Below are 18,521 nucleotides of genomic sequence, written 5' to 3' on the forward strand. Positions count from 1 at the left end.
AAAAAGAACTTACAAGAATGATATCTGGACTGGAATCTCCAAAGCGGGTCTTTCCTTCCCATGTAAGGGTGCTGACTGGTGAACGACATGGTGTGCTCAGCGGTGAGTAGTAAGGGGATTTGTCTCCTTTGTTTTGTAGTTTCAGTCCAACCTTGTGTTTGTTCAGTGTCTTTAGTAGCTCTGCTGTTTCTTCAGAACTCATATTTTCAAAGTAGATAGTGGCACCCACAATTTGGTCACCTATGATTTAAGTGGAAGCAGCACAAAAAAACAAAAGTCAGCATGCACATCTTACTAAACATTTGGTGAAAGCTACATATTTGAACAAAAACGGAATTTGTTACCTTCGTATACTTTTCCAGATCGTGCTGCTGGTGACTCTCCTTTCACCTCCTTAACAAAGAGCTGTCCTCCACTTGTCTGTTCAATGGTCATGCCAGTTTTGTCAGCACCTTCCCAATCTGGAAAGAGTACCTCCCTTGTCTCCTCTTCGTCAGCCATCTGTAAACATGGCCATAAAAATAGCAGGTTTAACAGAAAAAAATCATAGTTAGTTGGCAAAAACTCTTTACAACATAAAATATGGAATACTAGTCATAAACCTTAAATTCCTAAAATACCTTGTTTTTGTTTTCTTCAATTCAAGCCTCGTTGTAGCACAAATTCTTTTTGTTTTCCTGCAAAAACAAAAGACAGACTTTGAACAAATTCTATCCACATCCCACTTTGTAAGGAGCCTGGCATAAAAGACCCAAAAGTGAACACTAGATGGTGTTAAAACTCCTTCAGACAATATAGCCTATCTAACTATAAGTGCCTTCCCTTCCCTCCAGGATGCACTACGTTTTGGAAACTTGGTTGAAGTCAGACCACTCCCTGCCCTGAGGAAACAGCCAAATCCCCTGCCTACAGATCAACTCAAACATCAATAGAAACAAAAGTGAGGGTCACAGGTACTTTATTTAATGAAAAAAACAAAAAACACACCAAGGTGGAGAAATGTATGGTAACAAATACATCACCTAAAAGAGTTACTACTCTAATACAGATGTACAACCACAAACACTAATCTAATAGGAAAACAGTTGCACCCTTGTATAGGATCCCACATTAAGCTTGTAGTTCTGTTCAATAACAAGAGCTATGCATTCCTTTTCAGCAGTTAACCATAGATTTGTTATTAATTTTTTTATGACTACAGCTGAAAGTTTTTACAAAGCTGATGACAATGATCTACCTCATTACGCTGTGGTAGCACACATTAGGTTGGGTGAGGCCATCAGAGTACATAAGGTATACATTATACCTTCAAATAATTACCATATTTACCATATTTATATCACTTTAAATTAGGCCAACTGAAATTCATGCTTAGCTTTTCAACAACTGTCACTATCGCTGTTTGCAATGTATAAAGTATATGTGGATCATCACATCAATGATAAAGTTTGTTGACAACATTACTAGACATGTGTCCTCAAACATGCTGACTGATAATACCCACTCTCCTTTTTGGAACATAGAACCTATTGTTTTGTTAGTACCAAGCTCTCCACCACCCACTCCTCGAAATATACAAAGCAGTTCCACGATGATGTGTCTCTACCACTAGAAAGGGATTTGTATGTTTTTTGTTTTTTTAATTCGAGAGAATGTAATGTGATTGGTGACAACACTATTGGAAGTACTTTTTTATTAATGATGTTGCACCACTAGACAGTAGCAAAGCTCTAGTACCACAGTCATTTCAGTGAGACAATCACTACAAATGCCTACTGTAACCATTCAGGAGGATTTAACAAAGGTTCTATCGGCCAACAGAAAATGGCAAAAGCCTATTCATAGTTGTGATGAATGAAACAGGATATGAGTCACTTTGGTGATTAGTTTCCTATGTTTATTGTGATTGTGATTAAAAACAAAGATTTAAGGAATAATAACCTGGAAAAAAAAATAAGACTGATAATCTTGTCTGACCTTACAAATATATATATTTTTAATGTTAATGTCAATGTGCTAGAAATAATAATATTAGCAGTAAAATTAATATATTTTCTATCTAATTTTGCACCACAGTCAAGAACACAGTTACCACATAGGCCATGAATCCCTTCCTCATTCACTGATACTGCCTCTCTGTTCTGCAAGATAACAAGTTGCTGGAAACAAGAGGAACCTGAGACGAAGCTAAAGAAGCAACAGTTTTAAGAGGTTTTGTAATATGTATCACTTATTCAGCAGCCATATGCCACTCCTGCCATGCAGCTAAAATGCAGTGTTTCAAACAAATGAGATCGTTAGAAGAAAACAGTTCTGGTGTTTTCTGCAATGTCCAAACTATGAGACGTGACCCATTAGACTGCAGATCTAGGTGGTGCATACAGTTCTGTGTAATATGAACTATTGTCTCAGTTATTTGTAGTCTGTTGATGCCAGTCCTAGGTCACATAACAAGCCCTCTGCAAATTAACACAAGTCAATAAATAGACTGGATCTGCATGGTTGGGAATACTGAAGAAAGCATGCAATGCTTTGAGGTAAAAATTAAAATTCTTTCAAAAATAGCCTTTAGCCACTGAGCATGATTATGCCAGAGAATAGGATAATGCTCATTCCAAAGGTGATTCCAGCCGCTTGCAGGTATATAAAACCTGATCTTCACTTTGTTGCTTCATCTGTCCTCCTCCCTTCTTTCCATTACATTGTGCTTTTCCGCATGGCCTCATTGTACCTTGAAACACGAATCTATCAAGACCTCAAGCTGCAACATTATATGCATCAGTTATAGTTGAAATGTGTGAAAACTGAAGGGGTAAAAGAAACAGTATCAAAAAACCCAGCTTTATTTAATTATCTTGGGTAGAGCAAATTCAAATCCGGCCAACTGATACAGCCATTTACAAAATCTTTAAAGTGTCCCTCAGATCCCACACTCACAGCATTTGGGAGAAATCAAAGGGAATTTGTCTTCCCCATGGGCTAGAACACAGCTCATTTTGCCCGACCATATCCTGTCCTAATCCAGTCAATAAAAACAGACCCAAATAACCGACAAACCTTTCACATGATCTTGTTTTTCTCTTTTGCTAGTCTTATTGGCATTGTACAGATTACTGCTAGATGAGATAATTGTTCAGAAAAAATGTTCACAGGGGAAAGCATAAGAAACATTATTGGGTTTACAAAAACAGAGTGAGAAGAGTGAGAAGTTAAGAATGCATCCTCACTCATACGCATAATCGTGGGACACAACTATCCCTTTATCCCTCAAAGGTTTATTTTCAAGCATAATCATATAGTTTTGATAAATATTTTGATTTTGGCCTAGCACACAGGCTTACCATGTTTGAACTATTTGGGCCATTATGTCCTAGACGCTCTGACATATTTCTGGCAGCAAGCTGTGGGGGGAAGCTGAGGCACACAACAGTAATCAAGGGGGAATTTGAAACACACAGAAAGAGGTATAAGGAAAAGAGGAAGTTAAAAAAAATTAAAGTGAGGCAATTAAAAAAAAGGGGGGGGGGGGGATTGTTATCAAGCTATGTTATAGAACATTAAAGAAAGGCATCCAAGCAGAACTGAAAAAGTGGGGATTCTCCTTACCAGCTTACAAGTTCAGAGATATGCAAAAAGTCCCTGCACTTTTTACTGTCATTACTCAACTTAATCACAATTATTCATTTCTTTGCTTCTTTTAAGATAAACTTAGAAAGTAGTGTAATTAAGTAGAAACTAAATTAGGAAAATTAACAATTAACCCAAAAAGACCTTATGATTATAAACATATGCCAAATGAATGAGCCCTTGTTCTTGAAATCATAGCAAATAGTCTGGGACTCCAGGAGTTGACAGTACATGACAGTCATTCAGCTCTCTATTCTTTCTCTTTCATTTCTATAACGTGCCTGAGTACCACTGATCCAATGCCAAATACGAAGGTAGACCAACGGGCTTGTCTGTCTGTCATGTTTTATTATGGCCTGGTATGTCTGTCCAGAAGGGGAGATATGGGGGCAGCCAGCCAGACAAACAAAAGCTTCTGTTACCTCGAATGCAACCACAGAGCATTTCTGGATATGGATCTTTTATACAGTATCATTGGCCTACAGACTTAACACTAATCAGTCAAAGTACTGCTAGTTTTTCCCTACACACAAAAGAAGTAAATTATCTTTGGCGGCCTCTTGACATGGTCATTTCTCAAGAAGGGAAAGGGGCCTTGAGTGAAGCAGGTGGTCACTTTGGGAGGAGAGACGGGATACCAAAAGGAGACACATGGAGCAGAAGCACCCAGGTATCAGGTTTCCACAAGGCAGGCCTTTCACAGCTGAATGACGGCGGCATGACCTTCCAGTTACGTAGGAGGCTTTGCAGCAAACATTCCAAAAGTGGTTTGCAGTCTGACCATAAAATCAATGCTGCTCTGTGGTGACACTGACTAGTTGGTGTTTGAGCAAAGTGATGGTAGTAAGAAAGTTGATTTTCTTTCTCTCTCCTTTTTTTATGTAGTCTATCATAGATTTTATTTGCATCATTTCCAATATACCTAAGGGCACTCACTTACCTTGGATTGCTCAAGCAAAGCCAAGGAGCTTCAGTTTATTGCTTCTGTTCTTGTATGCTTGACTTCTGTTGAGAAAAAAAAAAAACACAATTAGTATGATTTGTACACAGATTAAGTATTGCTACGATAGCAAAGAAACTTTTGCTGCTCTCTTGTGCAATACCATTCCATGTTGCTATATAAATAAAGTTGAGTTTCAGTTGCATGCTTGACAGATTACAAAAAGCTATGCACGTCTTTTCCACATAGAAGTCCCTGCTATGTTACGAGGTGCATCTCCGTATGAATGATAAAGTCAAATGCTGTGGTAGGATTCAGTATTAAGTGATGAAATCTAGCTGTGCTATAGAATGTTACCCTACACATTAAGAGATGAGAAAGGCAGAACTGAAAAAGTGGGGATTCACTTTAGAAGCATAGAAGCTTACCATACTTATGCATAAGACAATATTTACAAAAAAGCCCCTGCACTTTTTACTTTCATGACTAGACTTAATCACAGGTATTCATTCCTTTACTTATTTTTAGATACGTTTATAAAGTAGTCTAATGTAGTAGGCTACTGATGCTGATCAATCATCACCTTAAGAGGCTTTAATAATTAACCAACAAGTAGCTGGAAGCAGTGTTGACACTGGTAAGGAAATATGTCTTTTTAAATAAATCTAACCACTTGTTTGTTTTCAAACTAGCCAAACTACAACAAGTAGGTTTGCTAGAAATTGAAGATTAAAAATGAAGCAAATTTGGCTATAGAGGAATTCAGAGAGGAAGTATACTATTAAAAATGCTAATGCATTGATCTGCTTTAGTTTCACTGCTCCATGGAGGACTGTAAAAATATCAAACCACAACAGAAAGGCAGAAATGCGAAGTAATAATAGCAAATATAGCAGCAAAGTTTTGTTGCCTAAATTGAATCTATCATTTAAATTCTAAGCATCTTTACACTAAGTCAGTCTTATGTTTGTGAAAATCAAGGCAAAGCTGAAAATGTGAGACACGTGCTGTAACTAGCCCAACATCTTACAGGTCTTATGCCAATTATTGTGTTATTGTGAAACAAAGCCCTCTTTTTGTCAGTCTCCGTACAAACAGAACCAGACTTGATGTGCACAGAGACATGCAGCACCAGTGGGAACATGCCCTTCAGGAAAATTCTTCTGTGACAGGCTCTTCAACCCCATCATTAACTTCCCCCTTCCCAACATTTTATGTTCAATAACCTAAACTGCTCATTACTGTGTTTGTGAGACGGAACAGTCAGATTTTAATACCTGTGCAATGTAACAAAGCCCCTAACAGTGATGCAAAGTTTAAAAAACGTAGTAAAGTTTGGCCTGTATTCTGTTGCACCAATAGAATACATAGCTGAGATAAAATACCAGCCAGTAATGGGTTCACATTACATTTGTGAGGTGAGACTTGCACCACAGCAGCTGTGTATACTCATACCCCTGTTACTGATTCAGACTGTTATGTCACAGAATACAACGAGGCAGACTAAAGAAAATGTGACACTGTGTTTACCTTAGTGATAAAGTTGTTATATGTGTAAGCTTTTAGGTGTTATGCTACAACGTCATGATAGAAAATGACGAAATAGGAATATCAGATTTAACAAAATCAAAATATATGAGACAGTTTGCCCCACCCTCTTTACTCAGTGTCTTGGTAAGACCACACACGCATAGCACATCTGCAGGTATTTCTGGAAGATATAATGTGGTCAACAAACAGTGAAGGAAGCAAATAAAAATACACGCAGTGCCCAGAAGTACCACACCACTGTTCACGACACAGATCGTGTCGCTTTGCCTCTCGGCTTTACTTGCAGAGGGAGTAGCACAGTGCACAGCCCCACCCAGGCCTCCAGTCACACACATTCCTTGATAGAGCCCTCAGGCCAGCTGGAAGAAAGCCCAGCTTCTCCTACAGTGACTAACTCCAAAGAAATGTCCTCATTCTGACACTAACTCTAGCTTTATTTTGTGCCGCCGACCCCGCACACAGCTGGAGTGCCCACCCACCTGCAATGAGTCCACCACACACCCCCAACCTCCAGATTCCACTCAAACAAGCAAAAATGCAACGTTAAGTCAGCAATGCATCTGTGATGGCACCCTAAGACGTGTGTCAAATGTGCATTGAGAGGTTACATTTGTGTCTTTTGGCTTAACATGTGCTTCACTGATGCAGTAAACAGCAGCCAGCTCATCACCCCGTCACTTAAAAAGAGACATACCTCCAAACCTGGACTGTTAACTTTCATACTTTGTGCTTAAGTAGGTCAATACACTCTGGAAACTGATCAAAGCAGCTTTAGTCCATCTACCAATTTGATTGCCAAATCCAATCAATTTAGTAATGAGAAAAGAGGAGCAATGTGACAATGATTACGGCTCAATTTCAGAGTGTATCACACAGAGTGGAGCTCTGATCAAATTTGATTATGAGCAGATAAAAAGACCTCAGTACAGCAAGGCAGAGACAGAGAGAAGACCAGTGACCTAATCAGTCTTGTTGTCAAAACAGAACATTGCATTTAGACACAGCAAAAGCGAAAAAATACCAAAGAAGACGCAGCAGTATCTGGCCTTCAATGTTCCTTCATAAAAGCAGATAGGACGTGCACGTGTGACGCGTATAAAAGGAATGAGAGTCAAAATAATTGGTTGTTTTCTGCACTCCATAGTCCACATAGCCCTGAACCAAACCACAAGTCCAACATAAGACTAAAGCCTGCCCACTGACGCTAACTTGGCCTGCTTCTGATTAAGCCATTGTGACTTTGGCAGGAGTCATGCACCAAATGGAAAAATTGAAGAAACTCTTAAAATCCTCCTCTCTTGCTTTTAAAAAATCAGAAACGAGGGGTTGCATTTGAAGCATACTTCAGCTTTGCCTTGATTTTCACATACGTTTTAAGCTCTACACAGTTCTGTCGTGACTGCTTGTTCTCTATTACACACCAAGACATTTAAGATCTCGGTTTTAATTTCCTCTCTCGAGGGTTCTTACAGGATTTTTTTAGAGATCCTGTTCCTTTGCATTCCTAATTATTACACCAAGAACTGCCTTTGAGATTGTATATGTAACACTGTGCTATAGACAAAAAACTTAATGTGATTAAAAAAAAAAAAAAAAAGAAGCTTATTCGAACTATTTTTTAAGATCTGTTCTGCTATTAAATGAGAAGTGATCCTGGGCTGATGCCCAACAATAGTTTCAGTGGCATGACTATCAAGCAGCTAGGATGTAAATTTTGAACTGGCATAACTAGTTAGACCAAAGAGAAGCGCCAGGTTTGAAGAGATCAGCCATATAAAAAGAACATCACAAGAGGCTTACTGACACATTAAACAGGTCACGCCAAAAAATTGCCACGCTTAGTTTAACATGGCAATATATTCAGCTCCTGCTTGAATGAGAACAAATACAAGTCCATTCACGGAACAGGGGACAAGGTTATGAGTAGGAGTTAGGTGGCAACCATAGCAGCAGAATGTAAATATAGATGTGAGACTTCCTTTGCTGTAAGAACCTGAAGCATAAACAGAGCATCAGGATCGTACTTTCAATTCACACTTCTATTTAGACCACACGAGAGTAGCGCAATTGTTTAGAGCAAGAGAGACTGTTGGATGGTGAGTTCCATCCTCGAATATCTTGTGCCAGATAAAGAAAAACTATGTTGAATGTATTTCTCAATTTACATTCCAAGCATGGTTGCCCTGACATTTAGGGCATGCATCTCCAAGTAGTGCTTAGTAACAGATGGCTTTTGATATTTTTATATAGGAGATGTTTGGAAGAGTGCTGGTGCAAGTTCTTGCTTTATCAGACAGAAATGATTCACGCCCTTTTTGAGCTCCATGCTTGGAAAGGTCCCACATTGCTAAAATCTACAGTGAACAAGTCTGAATTGCATGCAGGTGCGTGGTTGCCACAGAATTATTTGTGACTTGTTGTGACTATTTCATCATAAATTTAAAATAACTGTTTCTCAAAAACAGGGCAAGCTAATGATAGGCGCTCCACAGAGAATACTGAGTACACACTGAAACATTCCAGCAGTGGGTGAGTGAGAAGGGCGTGGCTGCTGGGTGGATTGCCTAGAAAGACGTTCTGAAATTGCACACTATGGTTAAATTTTTATTTGCAACTTTAGGGAACAAAATGTTGCTCATTGAAAATCTTCTCACTCTACACATTTTGCATTGTTTTATCCAACCAATATCCAGGGTGTGCGTCTACGGAGTCGTCCGGAATGTCTGAGAGCCCAGCTTGGTTTCTTAATGAAAGCCAAGTGTGAAAAGGATACGCTATAGTTTGTTTGAAATCACCATGCTTTCTTTCAGCTTACTGAACACCCCCCACCCCACCCCTTCAACCACCCGCTCAACAAACCCATGAGGAAATAGCAGAGGAAGCATGCCAGAGACCAGTTTCCTTGCATTTTATACTGGCACATATGAGTAACACCATTCCTCGCGCCTGTGCTGTCAGTCAACACTGCGATAATACGCAGTTGCGCTGGCAGAGAACTGCGATAAGCATCTCAACACTGTCAAGGCTCCAAACTGTCATGAGGCACGCTCTTCTTCCAGTTCTTCCTACTAACGATGCTGATTGTCACACGGGTGAGAAGAGATGCAACATCAGAGTGAAAGAAAAAGAAAAATTTGATCAATGAAGCTTTAAAATTTCAAGGTGTGCTTTTTGGAATTCCAAGTGACCTACATTGCTAGGTGACAAAATAATGTACCCTCTGTACTGCTGCACTGGTAGACAGAGCAAGTATTTAGACAAACAGTATCCGCCCCAGGCCAAGATGAGGCCCTGTTAACTGACGAGCATTTCAGCTTTGGGGCGGTTAGAAGCAGCTCTGAATGTTTGAGCAGCTGAAATATAAATCATGCTTCAAATTTATTATGTTTAAGGTCCACACCCTCGCTTGAAGCAAAACTCTACACCTGAAATATCATGTTTAGTTTGGTTATTCACACCATATTATCACCAAGTAAAGCTAAAAACGCTAAACATAATGTAGATTAAATGACAATCACTACCCCAAAACCTTTCAGGCCTATGTTGCCGTTTGGCCCTTCAAGCAGCCTGTGTTATAATCAATCACCTTGACAAGAGCAATTTGAGAAATGCCACACATGTACAGCTGTGGGTCACCCAGTGTGGGTTAAGTGCACGTTATAGAAAAGACTACGCAGAGCAGGGCAAAAATCAGCTCTCGCTAACACTCCTCTAAAGTGACTTTTGGGTGTGGCAGGAGGGAGCTGCAGAGGACACGCAACAGCACAATGAAATTTGACTTCCAAGTGAGATTAAACAAAGGATCTTTCTGAACTTTTTCTATCGTCCTGTTTCTCAACTTATACACCCACTTCACATAAAATATAGGCAGCACTACATGTAGTGATTCTACTTTAAACCACAGCTGAAATGATGCCATTTTAGGCTTTAAATATATTATGGGAAAGAAAATAATCCCCTGACTTTAGGGTTTCAGAAATGCCTCTTTTTCTTTTCCCCAAACGTGCAAAGTCTCAGCTCTCCCCCCTGCTCTGCCTCAAACCTGGTTTCAATTAGCTTGTCTTTCCAAACCACTACATTCCATTACTCCCCTCCTCAACCCCCTGCCCCGCCCATCCCCCCCTCACCAACTCACTCCATGACTCTCTTTCCCTGTCTTCCTCCCTTCTTCTCCCCCTGCACACCCTGGCCAGGAGCCCAGGTTGAGAGACCCATGGTAAAGTAGACAAAGACAAATCTTTCTCTGTTCAAGACCTTAAAAAGTAAGTCATGAAATGCATATATGCCTCAGAGCCAAGCAGCAGTGAAACTTCATGTTACGCAACACAAACCAAAAAGGTTTTGTTCAAAAGCTGATACATATTTAGCCAATAAACAGAAGCAGTTTGCATTTAAAAATATAATACTTTTTGTCTCTCTCTCTCTCTCTCTCTCTCTCTCTCTATATATATATATATATATATATATATATATATATATATATATATATATATATATAGAGAGAGAGAGAGAGAGAGAGAGAGACCACCAACCAACAACACAGTGAACCCAGTGAAAAGACATAGAAAAAGCCATAATCATAACTTTTCTGTCTTCGCCAGCACACCCTTAGTATCCCACAAAGGACATTTAAATGTAATTTGCTGAGACCCGCTGCAAAAAACTGTCTGCAGCGTGGATGGTTTTCCTTTTTTTTCCTGGCACTAAAGGGTGTGCCACTGTGAGGAGACAGCAAACAAAAAGGGAGGGAGAGAAAAAAAGAAGGGGGAGGAGAGAGGGGGGATCCACACCCAAAGTTGTTGCTGTACACTCTCATAGGGAAGTAGTAGTAACTTTTTAAACTTCCATTTCTTGGCAAATGACATTGGATTAGATAAGAGAGACATCTGAGCGATAACATCAACACTGTCAACAATCATTTCGGCACCTCTTTGATTTAACTTTAAAGTGTGGGTTATTGAGGTCTGTACAAAAGAAAAAGTCCCACTCACTATGCAAAGTACATCTACACATCCACACTGCACAAAGGTGAAATAACTACACAAATGTAGCTATTCTTATTTGTTATCTCTAAGAAGGATCAAAATCATCTAAAGGCAATAAAGTATATAGCCATGAATGACTTACATGCATCTTAGTAAACTGCACAACTTCAGTCTAGTCTGCATTCATGTGGTGGGTGTGTACCCACACCCTCATCTCTTGTCCTGCTCTATTTTAATTAAATATTTATCATGTATGAATCACACAAAGTTACTGCCACTCTACATATTTACAGTGAAAACAAATAACAATGTTTAGCCAAGATGCTCCTATGCAACAACATTCCCTTAGGGGAAAATAAAAAGTCCTTGAAAAACTCTGGAGACAAATTTTCTAGTCATATAAAACAACTCATAATAATCTTACAGTGATAAACACGCTCACTGCAAGTGCCTGGTGTTATGAACAGGAATGCTGGACAGATAACTGTGACGCCTTTGCAAGTTAGTTATTTAAACTCTGGCCAAGTTTGAACAACTGATTTGCTGTCTTGCAGCAGAGTTGTTCAAGTTCAGCAACCGAAAGAACAGTTTAAAAAAAAAGAAAAAACTTTCAACTTCAATTAAAGAAAATAAAAAAGGGTGCAGCTTTACCTGTGCGCAGCCTTAGCGCCCTAGAAGCCTCACGCCTGCTTGAGCATCCTTGAAAACTTCTCCACTTCTCCTCACTCCAAGAAAAACACTTTCACACTGTCACGCCTTCGCAGTCTGCTAGGACTCTGTCAGTCTTTTTCGATTTCTTGATCAACCAGATTTCCAGGGCGTTTTCTGCCCCCTCTCTCTCCCTCCCTCCGCCGCTCTGAGTTGATTTTAACCTCTTTTTTTCTGAGTGGCTGCTCCTCTGGGCTGAGCAGAGTGGTTGGACAGGGAGCTGGGCTGGGCTCCTGGTTAGCAGAGGGAGGGGAATCCAGGGGAGGTGACCCGTGTACGGGGAGTGGTCCTTAGCGTTCATGGGACCACCCACTGCTTCACAAAGCGGGTTGCAATGACATGCAACAGGAAAAGTGAGCTCTGCTTGAAAAAAAGAACTTTCAACACTTTAATGTCAGGCTTTCAAACTCTTGTTCTCCGAATGTAATCAGCACTATGTAACAAATTATTCAGGCAAGAAACTTGTACTGTTTTTGTCATGATTTTTCTGTTTAAAACAGTTTTTTGCCCACTTCAGTTTTTGTTCTACAGTATAACAATGAAGTACACAGAGAAGAAGAGACGCACGCCACAAAATGGTTATCATGACAGACAATGACATCAACATGTTATTAAAACATTTACACTGCCGCACATAAACCGACACAAAGCTATCATTACCAAAATGGTTCGGGAGGACGGCCTTTAGTTAAACACAAAAGGCAAAGTGTCTATTTACAAGACAGGATTTACAGAAGTCTGTCGCTTTAATGGGGCCCACCCTGTGCTAGTGAACTGCAGTAGCCATATAATTTATATTAAATAATTTTTGCATCTAATTTGGACATTAAAATGTATTCCACATTTTCAAACTGTGCTTTACACAGGTTGTTTCTTTTTTTAGCTCACTTTCATAAGCTGAAAACTGTAGTTGCAGTAGTCATTGTTGTAATTGTCTGCGTGAATACCACACCAGTAACATGCTGTATGTTGTGTGTGTTACATGAAAGTTTATTTTTAGAGTGAAACTGCTAATGCTAAGCTTAAAGTCCTAGCTTAATGTCAAAGAGTACTTCTTTTACATCCCACTGTTTTAAAAGTATTGCAAAGCCAAACACTGAACGTTATGAATTAAAACCAAAACATTCTAAATGATCATAGCTATGAAATGCTTCAATGTGGTATGGAGACACGCATAGCGATGGCATGATAGCTTGTTACGAGAGTCACTGGGCGGTTCCTCTGACAAATCATACCGGGATTATGGGTATGGCTGTGTCACCAACAGGCTTATAGATGAGAACATCTGATAAGCCATGACTAACACTATGTTTTAAAAAAAGGTATTCCCATCCATTTTTGTTCCCGGTGTACACCAGCAGCTTTGTTAAATGAACTTAAGTACTCCCCTCAAGGACACGCTTCGAAAAGTGTTTATTTGGGCGTTTCTAACACTACTAATGCAAGTGTGAAAGCTGTGTTTAGCAGAGCAGAATTTATAACTTATGTGCTGGTTTCTTTAAGTCTGCATAGTAGTTCACCACAAGCTAACCTTTACCATCACTTATCCATTATTTTTATTTTTATCCTCTTGTATATATTATTTTATTTTATTTCATTCTATTGTATATAGTATTTTTATTTTATTCTATTCTATCCTGTACAGTTGTGTACAGTATCTTATTCTTATTGTATTCCAATGTTCTCTAATTTTTGCTGTATAACTTTGCACTGTTCACTTTCTGCTAGACAAAACAAATTTCCCACGTGTGGGATTAATAAAGGTTATCTTATCTTATCTTATCTTATTACTTTTAGCTGCTTTTACCATCTAGCATAGCTGTATATAGCTATGGATATATTGTGCCACATTGTTTTATCAAACAGTAATTTTGGGGGGTTGGGGATTTTTTGCGAGTCTTGGTAGCCGGGGACCTCCGTCACGACCTCAACTCCTGGCCGCCACACGGCTACGGTGCCTCCTGCGGGTGGTGGGCCTGCAGGAAGATGGGCCCGTGTCCCTTTTTCGGGCTGTGCCCGGCCGGGCCCCATGGACTAAGGCCCGGCCACCAGACGCTCGCCCTCGGGCACCCTCCCCAGGCCTGGCTCCAGGGCGGGGAGGGTCAACTGTTCCCTCGATGGTCTTTTCATAGGGGTCTTCTGAATCGCTCTTTGTCTGGTCCCTCACCCAGGACCAATTTGCCATGGGAGACCCTACCAGGGGGCAAAAGCCCCCAGACAACATAGCCCCTAGGATCCCTCGGACACACAAACCCCTCCACCACGATAAGGTAGCGATTCGCGGAGGAGAGGAGGCAGGGAGGAGGCCCCGGGGCAGACCCAGGACACGCTGGAGAGATTTTATCTCTCGGCTGGCCTGGGAACACCTTGGTGTTTCCCCAGACAAGCTGGAGGAGGTGGCTGGGGAGAGGGAGGTCTGGGCTTCTGTGCTTGGGCTGCTGCCCCCGCGACCCGGCCCCGGATAAGCGGAAGAAAATGGTTGGATGGATGGATGGATGGGAATTTTTGTTTTTTTTTGTTTGGGTTTTTTGGGGGGAGTGGGGGGTAAATAAATTGTTAGATAATTTTTTTACAACTGCTGATGTGCATTACATATACAAAGAGGTTACTGATGTAGGATATATGTGTGCATCCAGTTTTGAAAATGGAATTCATATGTGGGTTGTGGATGCACATGTGTGTTTTAAGTGTACACATGTGCATCTCCGCTTCTCACACCAGTGTCTAGTGTCTTTGAAATTCCTGCAGTGTCCTTCTCAATATGCCACACCCATACTCAGCGAGATGAAGTAGCAGGCAACATGCAAGGAATAGATTACATACAGAGGAAGTTACTGTGTTGTTTTTGTGGGGAGTGAACCGGGGAGTGGTACTCACACGCTTGTGCTTGTGCGCGCACACACGCATATTTTAATGTTACTACATTATAAACCTTGAGTCAGGAGATCTCAGATTTTGTTTTGTTGCGAAAACAGGGTGCAGCTCTCCCACAAAAAAGAAGGCCTGCTGTTTGTGCGCAGACGTGTGTAGATGTCTGTAATTGTGCGCACACTGAGATAAAAGTGGAGAAATAACACCAAACATGTGCAAGACATGCAGAGATCCTAAAGAACTATGTATAAAGTGGGGTACTGCTTTACTCTTTGGGATGGAACAGTGTTTGAAAATGTTCAGGGGAAGTTTCAAAAAAGGTTTTTTTCAAAAGTTTCAAAAAGAAAAACGTTACTTTAGTGCTTAAAGTATATTGTGTGAATGAGTGCACAACTGCTAAAGCAATCATCTAGTGCTTATAGTATTTTCCACAGAATTTAACGTTTTAACTTTAACAGAGTAAGATTGCACCCGCTTTCCAAGTACAGCGCCTATTTGATTGCCTTTTTGCCAATGGGGTGTGGCCTTTAAAGAACAGTCTTAGCTACCAGAAAATGCTGATTCCAGACAGACAACTCCTGTTATGTGTCTGCTAGCAATCAGCATTACTCCTGTCAAAAACGATGCACTGCTCACAAACTTTTCAGCAGGAGTTAAATGTTTACAGTTGTTTAATAACTCAACAGTAAATCATATCATTGGTTATTATTTCAGATACTCATGATGTTAATCTATAATACAGGTGTTCATATATAAAGATGTTTCTTATAAACATATCTGCTTTTATTCTAAATGAACTCACAGCAGCAGGTCAGAGGGAGACAAAGATAAGCAGAGCAGTCAGTTAGCTCTGGGACAACTCAAATGTGGACTGTTAGAACTGGATAATTGTGAAATGTGCTAAATATCTTCCATGCTCTTGCAAAGTCAATGTCCTCTGTGTATCACTGTTTTGTTGCAGGTCACTCACTTGAATACAAGGATATGTGGGAATGGGTGTGTTTCCTGGCTCTAGGTGTGTCAGCCAGTGTGAACCAGCGCAAATAGCTTGGCTCAGACGCACGATGAGTCACAGCCCATGACTACAATGAAAACATGGGCAGCTCAGACTGCAGAGAGGAGTAAAATCAGAGGATTAGATTGGGATGGACGGTTGAATAAATGTGTGTGTGCTTGGGTGTGTGTGTGTGTGTGTCTGCGTGTGATTGTTTGTGTGCGTGTTATGAATAATTTCTCCCGCAGGATAAGGGAAGTCACATGCCACTGGCCTAACTGTAACTTGTGATGTGACTGAATAAAAGTATCATAACAACCAGAGAAAATAACTTTGAATCTATCAAATTTCTTTTAGCAGCTGTTTGGACCTGCCTATAGGTAAGATGGGTGTGAGTAGAACACCTGATTGTGCAACACAGGCTTAATCATACACAATGGACTGATCTCAATCAATGATTTCCAACCACATATCAGGTTTTTAAACTGAATGGATGGTATAATGGCTTTGATAGCTGCAAATAAAATGTAGTATATGATGGAAAAAGAGAAAATTTTTATAGTTTATCTGTAAAAATAAATCACAAATATCGAAGGAAACTGTGATCTTAGATTCAGACCATGCCAGCAGTGTACTGTAAGCATCTTGTTTGTAGGCACTGAGATGATTTTCAAGATATGATAAATGTCTATTCCAGAGCACATTTAAGAATATAACTCAATGTTTGATGCTTTTTATTTCTAGCAACATTGTCAAAATGCTTCTGTTATGATTTTTTCAAACTTCTGTTAAATAAGTGGACGAAGATGGATGGATGGATGGATGGATGGATGGATGGACTATTCAGTGTAATGACTAACCATCCCTGGCAGTAATCCCAGAAAAAATGAGAAAAAAAGAAATTCAACGCATCTATTTGACGACAAGGTTACTTTCTGTAGTTTTGCTTGCTTGAAAAGTTTGCTCTAAAAGTATTTTAAAAGCCTGGTTTGCATTCAGAGAGCTTATCAAAAGCAGGCGGTCAGTATGCAGAAAATGAGCAAATAGAAGTTCTTTGTAGCTTCATTAGATTTTTTTACACAATGCAACATTGTCGATATTGTGTCGAGTGTTTTTCCAGCCAATGCTGAAGACAGAGTGAGATAAACATTGTCAAAGAGGCATTGTCAGTAGTGGAGAATGTCAAAAGAAATTCACCACAAATTCCACTTGTGTTTTTGGTGAATGAATGCACTATTGTAGAAGATGAGTTCAAAATAACTGCAAAAATAATCAGAACAAACAGTGACCTGTCTTATGTTCCTACAGCTGCTGCCAGTTTCTTTTTATTTACTTATTTAGGATGTTTTATCTTTTTCTATGGTTTGATTCTGAAAGCAAATCAAATTGAAGTAAGAACTTCTTTAAGGAAAACACCCACTAAATCTAAAAGAATTGTATACCATTGCACTGCTAAAGAATAAAAGTTTTTTAAAAAGTTATTAATATAGGCACCCTCTGCAATTATACTGTGCGCTAAAAATAATTAAGTATAATGACAATTTTTGTTAAGTTTAGTTTAATAAGGAGAGATCATGAGACGGAATTAAACACGATTTACTGATGTATAGAATTCAATTTGAGGTATTTGCCAGTTAGACTCCAATGGCCATTTACAGCAGAACGAATCCCAGCTGTGATTTTGATTAGGGCAGGACCCACTGGAGTCTAGACGCTGGTGGTGGAGATGGAGGCATGAATGGAGCCTGAGTGATGAGGGAGAGCTGGTGATGGGGAAAAAGGTGTGTTGCACAAAGGCGTCTGCAAGGAAGAATGATGGATGCGCAGTAAGATTTAAAGTACGCAGAGTGAAAGCTGATTGGCCTGAAGAAGGCCGGCAGAAAGATGATTGGGATAGACCAGTGATGTCACCGTCACCTTGACTGCCAATACCTGGGAAGCAGTCAGATGTGTGACTACAGATCTTCCTTATTGAACTAACGCATAAGCTTTATTTCAATAAGGAGAGATCATTAGAAGGAATTGAACATGATTTATTGATGTGGAAAATACAATTTGAGGTATTTGACTGTCAGACTTCAATGGCCAATCACAGCAGAACAGAATCCCAGAAGTGATAGGGATTAGGGCAGGATACCCAAAGAAAAGAACAATCTTGCCGTGGCAGGAAGATCTGATCTATAGGGAATTGAACATATGAATTTATGAAGCAGCAGAGTAGAAATTGAGCCTGCGACAAGACTCGAGGGCCATCGGAGGCCAGGAGGGTGGAGAGAAATTGTAATAAGGCATGAGGACAGACTAGAGCTAAGACAGAGACGGAGATCCTTTGATAGGCTCAGAGCTGAGGTACGACAGGAGAGATACAGAGAGTTAGTGATAAGGCTGAGAGCTGGAAAGGAGACAGGAGAGATTGAAGGGCAGAGAGGAGAGGCTGCCAGCTTAGGGGCACTGGAGGCCATCCTGCAGCAGAAAGATGATAGGAAACAAAAAAGGGTTGCAAAAGGCAAGAAAGAGAAGAGCCTGCATTAACGCTCAGAGCCGCTGTTGGCCAATAGAGAGCAGAGAGCCTACAATAAGACTGAGAGTTGCGCAGACAGGAGAGAAAAGAGAATGCATGGAGGCTCGGGCTGGCTGATGGCCGACAGAGAGCAGAGAGCCTGCAAAAGGCTGAAAGTTGCAAAACAGGAAACAGTAAGTAATCACCAACATGTGAACAACAAGAGAGATTTACCTAACCAAAGCTTCCTGGAATAACAGAAAGAGGCTGAGGGTTTTTTTTTTTTTATTTTATTATTATTATATAAGGCTCATTATAGTGGACTGAATGAACTTCCGTACAAAT

The 18,521-nt window shown here is 40.1% G+C and overlaps 1 protein-coding gene across 2 annotated transcripts in view; it reads right to left on the minus strand.

The window, feature by feature from the left end:
* Window positions 1-11,963, minus strand: part of ahnak (AHNAK nucleoprotein) — a 33,339-nt gene extending 21,376 nt beyond the window's left edge. Inside the window, exons 1-5 of one of the 2 annotated variants that reach the window (XM_063496610.1) lie at window positions 11,755-11,963; window positions 4,568-4,632; window positions 621-677; window positions 345-501; window positions 14-240 (exon numbers count right to left, since the gene is read on the minus strand). In XM_063496610.1, coding sequence (XP_063352680.1) covers window positions 14-240; window positions 345-501 — 384 coding nt within the window. In that variant the 5' untranslated portion in view covers window positions 621-677; window positions 4,568-4,632; window positions 11,755-11,963. The remainder of the gene's footprint in view (window positions 1-13; window positions 241-344; window positions 502-620; window positions 678-4,567; window positions 4,633-11,754) is intronic. The other variant, XM_063496616.1, reaches the window with a different exon arrangement.
* Between the last annotated feature and the right edge of the window lie 6,558 nt (window positions 11,964-18,521).

Source organism: Pelmatolapia mariae, linkage group LG2, assembly GCF_036321145.2.
Source record: "Pelmatolapia mariae isolate MD_Pm_ZW linkage group LG2, Pm_UMD_F_2, whole genome shotgun sequence".
In the NCBI taxonomy this organism is placed as follows: domain Eukaryota; kingdom Metazoa; phylum Chordata; class Actinopteri; order Cichliformes; family Cichlidae; genus Pelmatolapia; species Pelmatolapia mariae.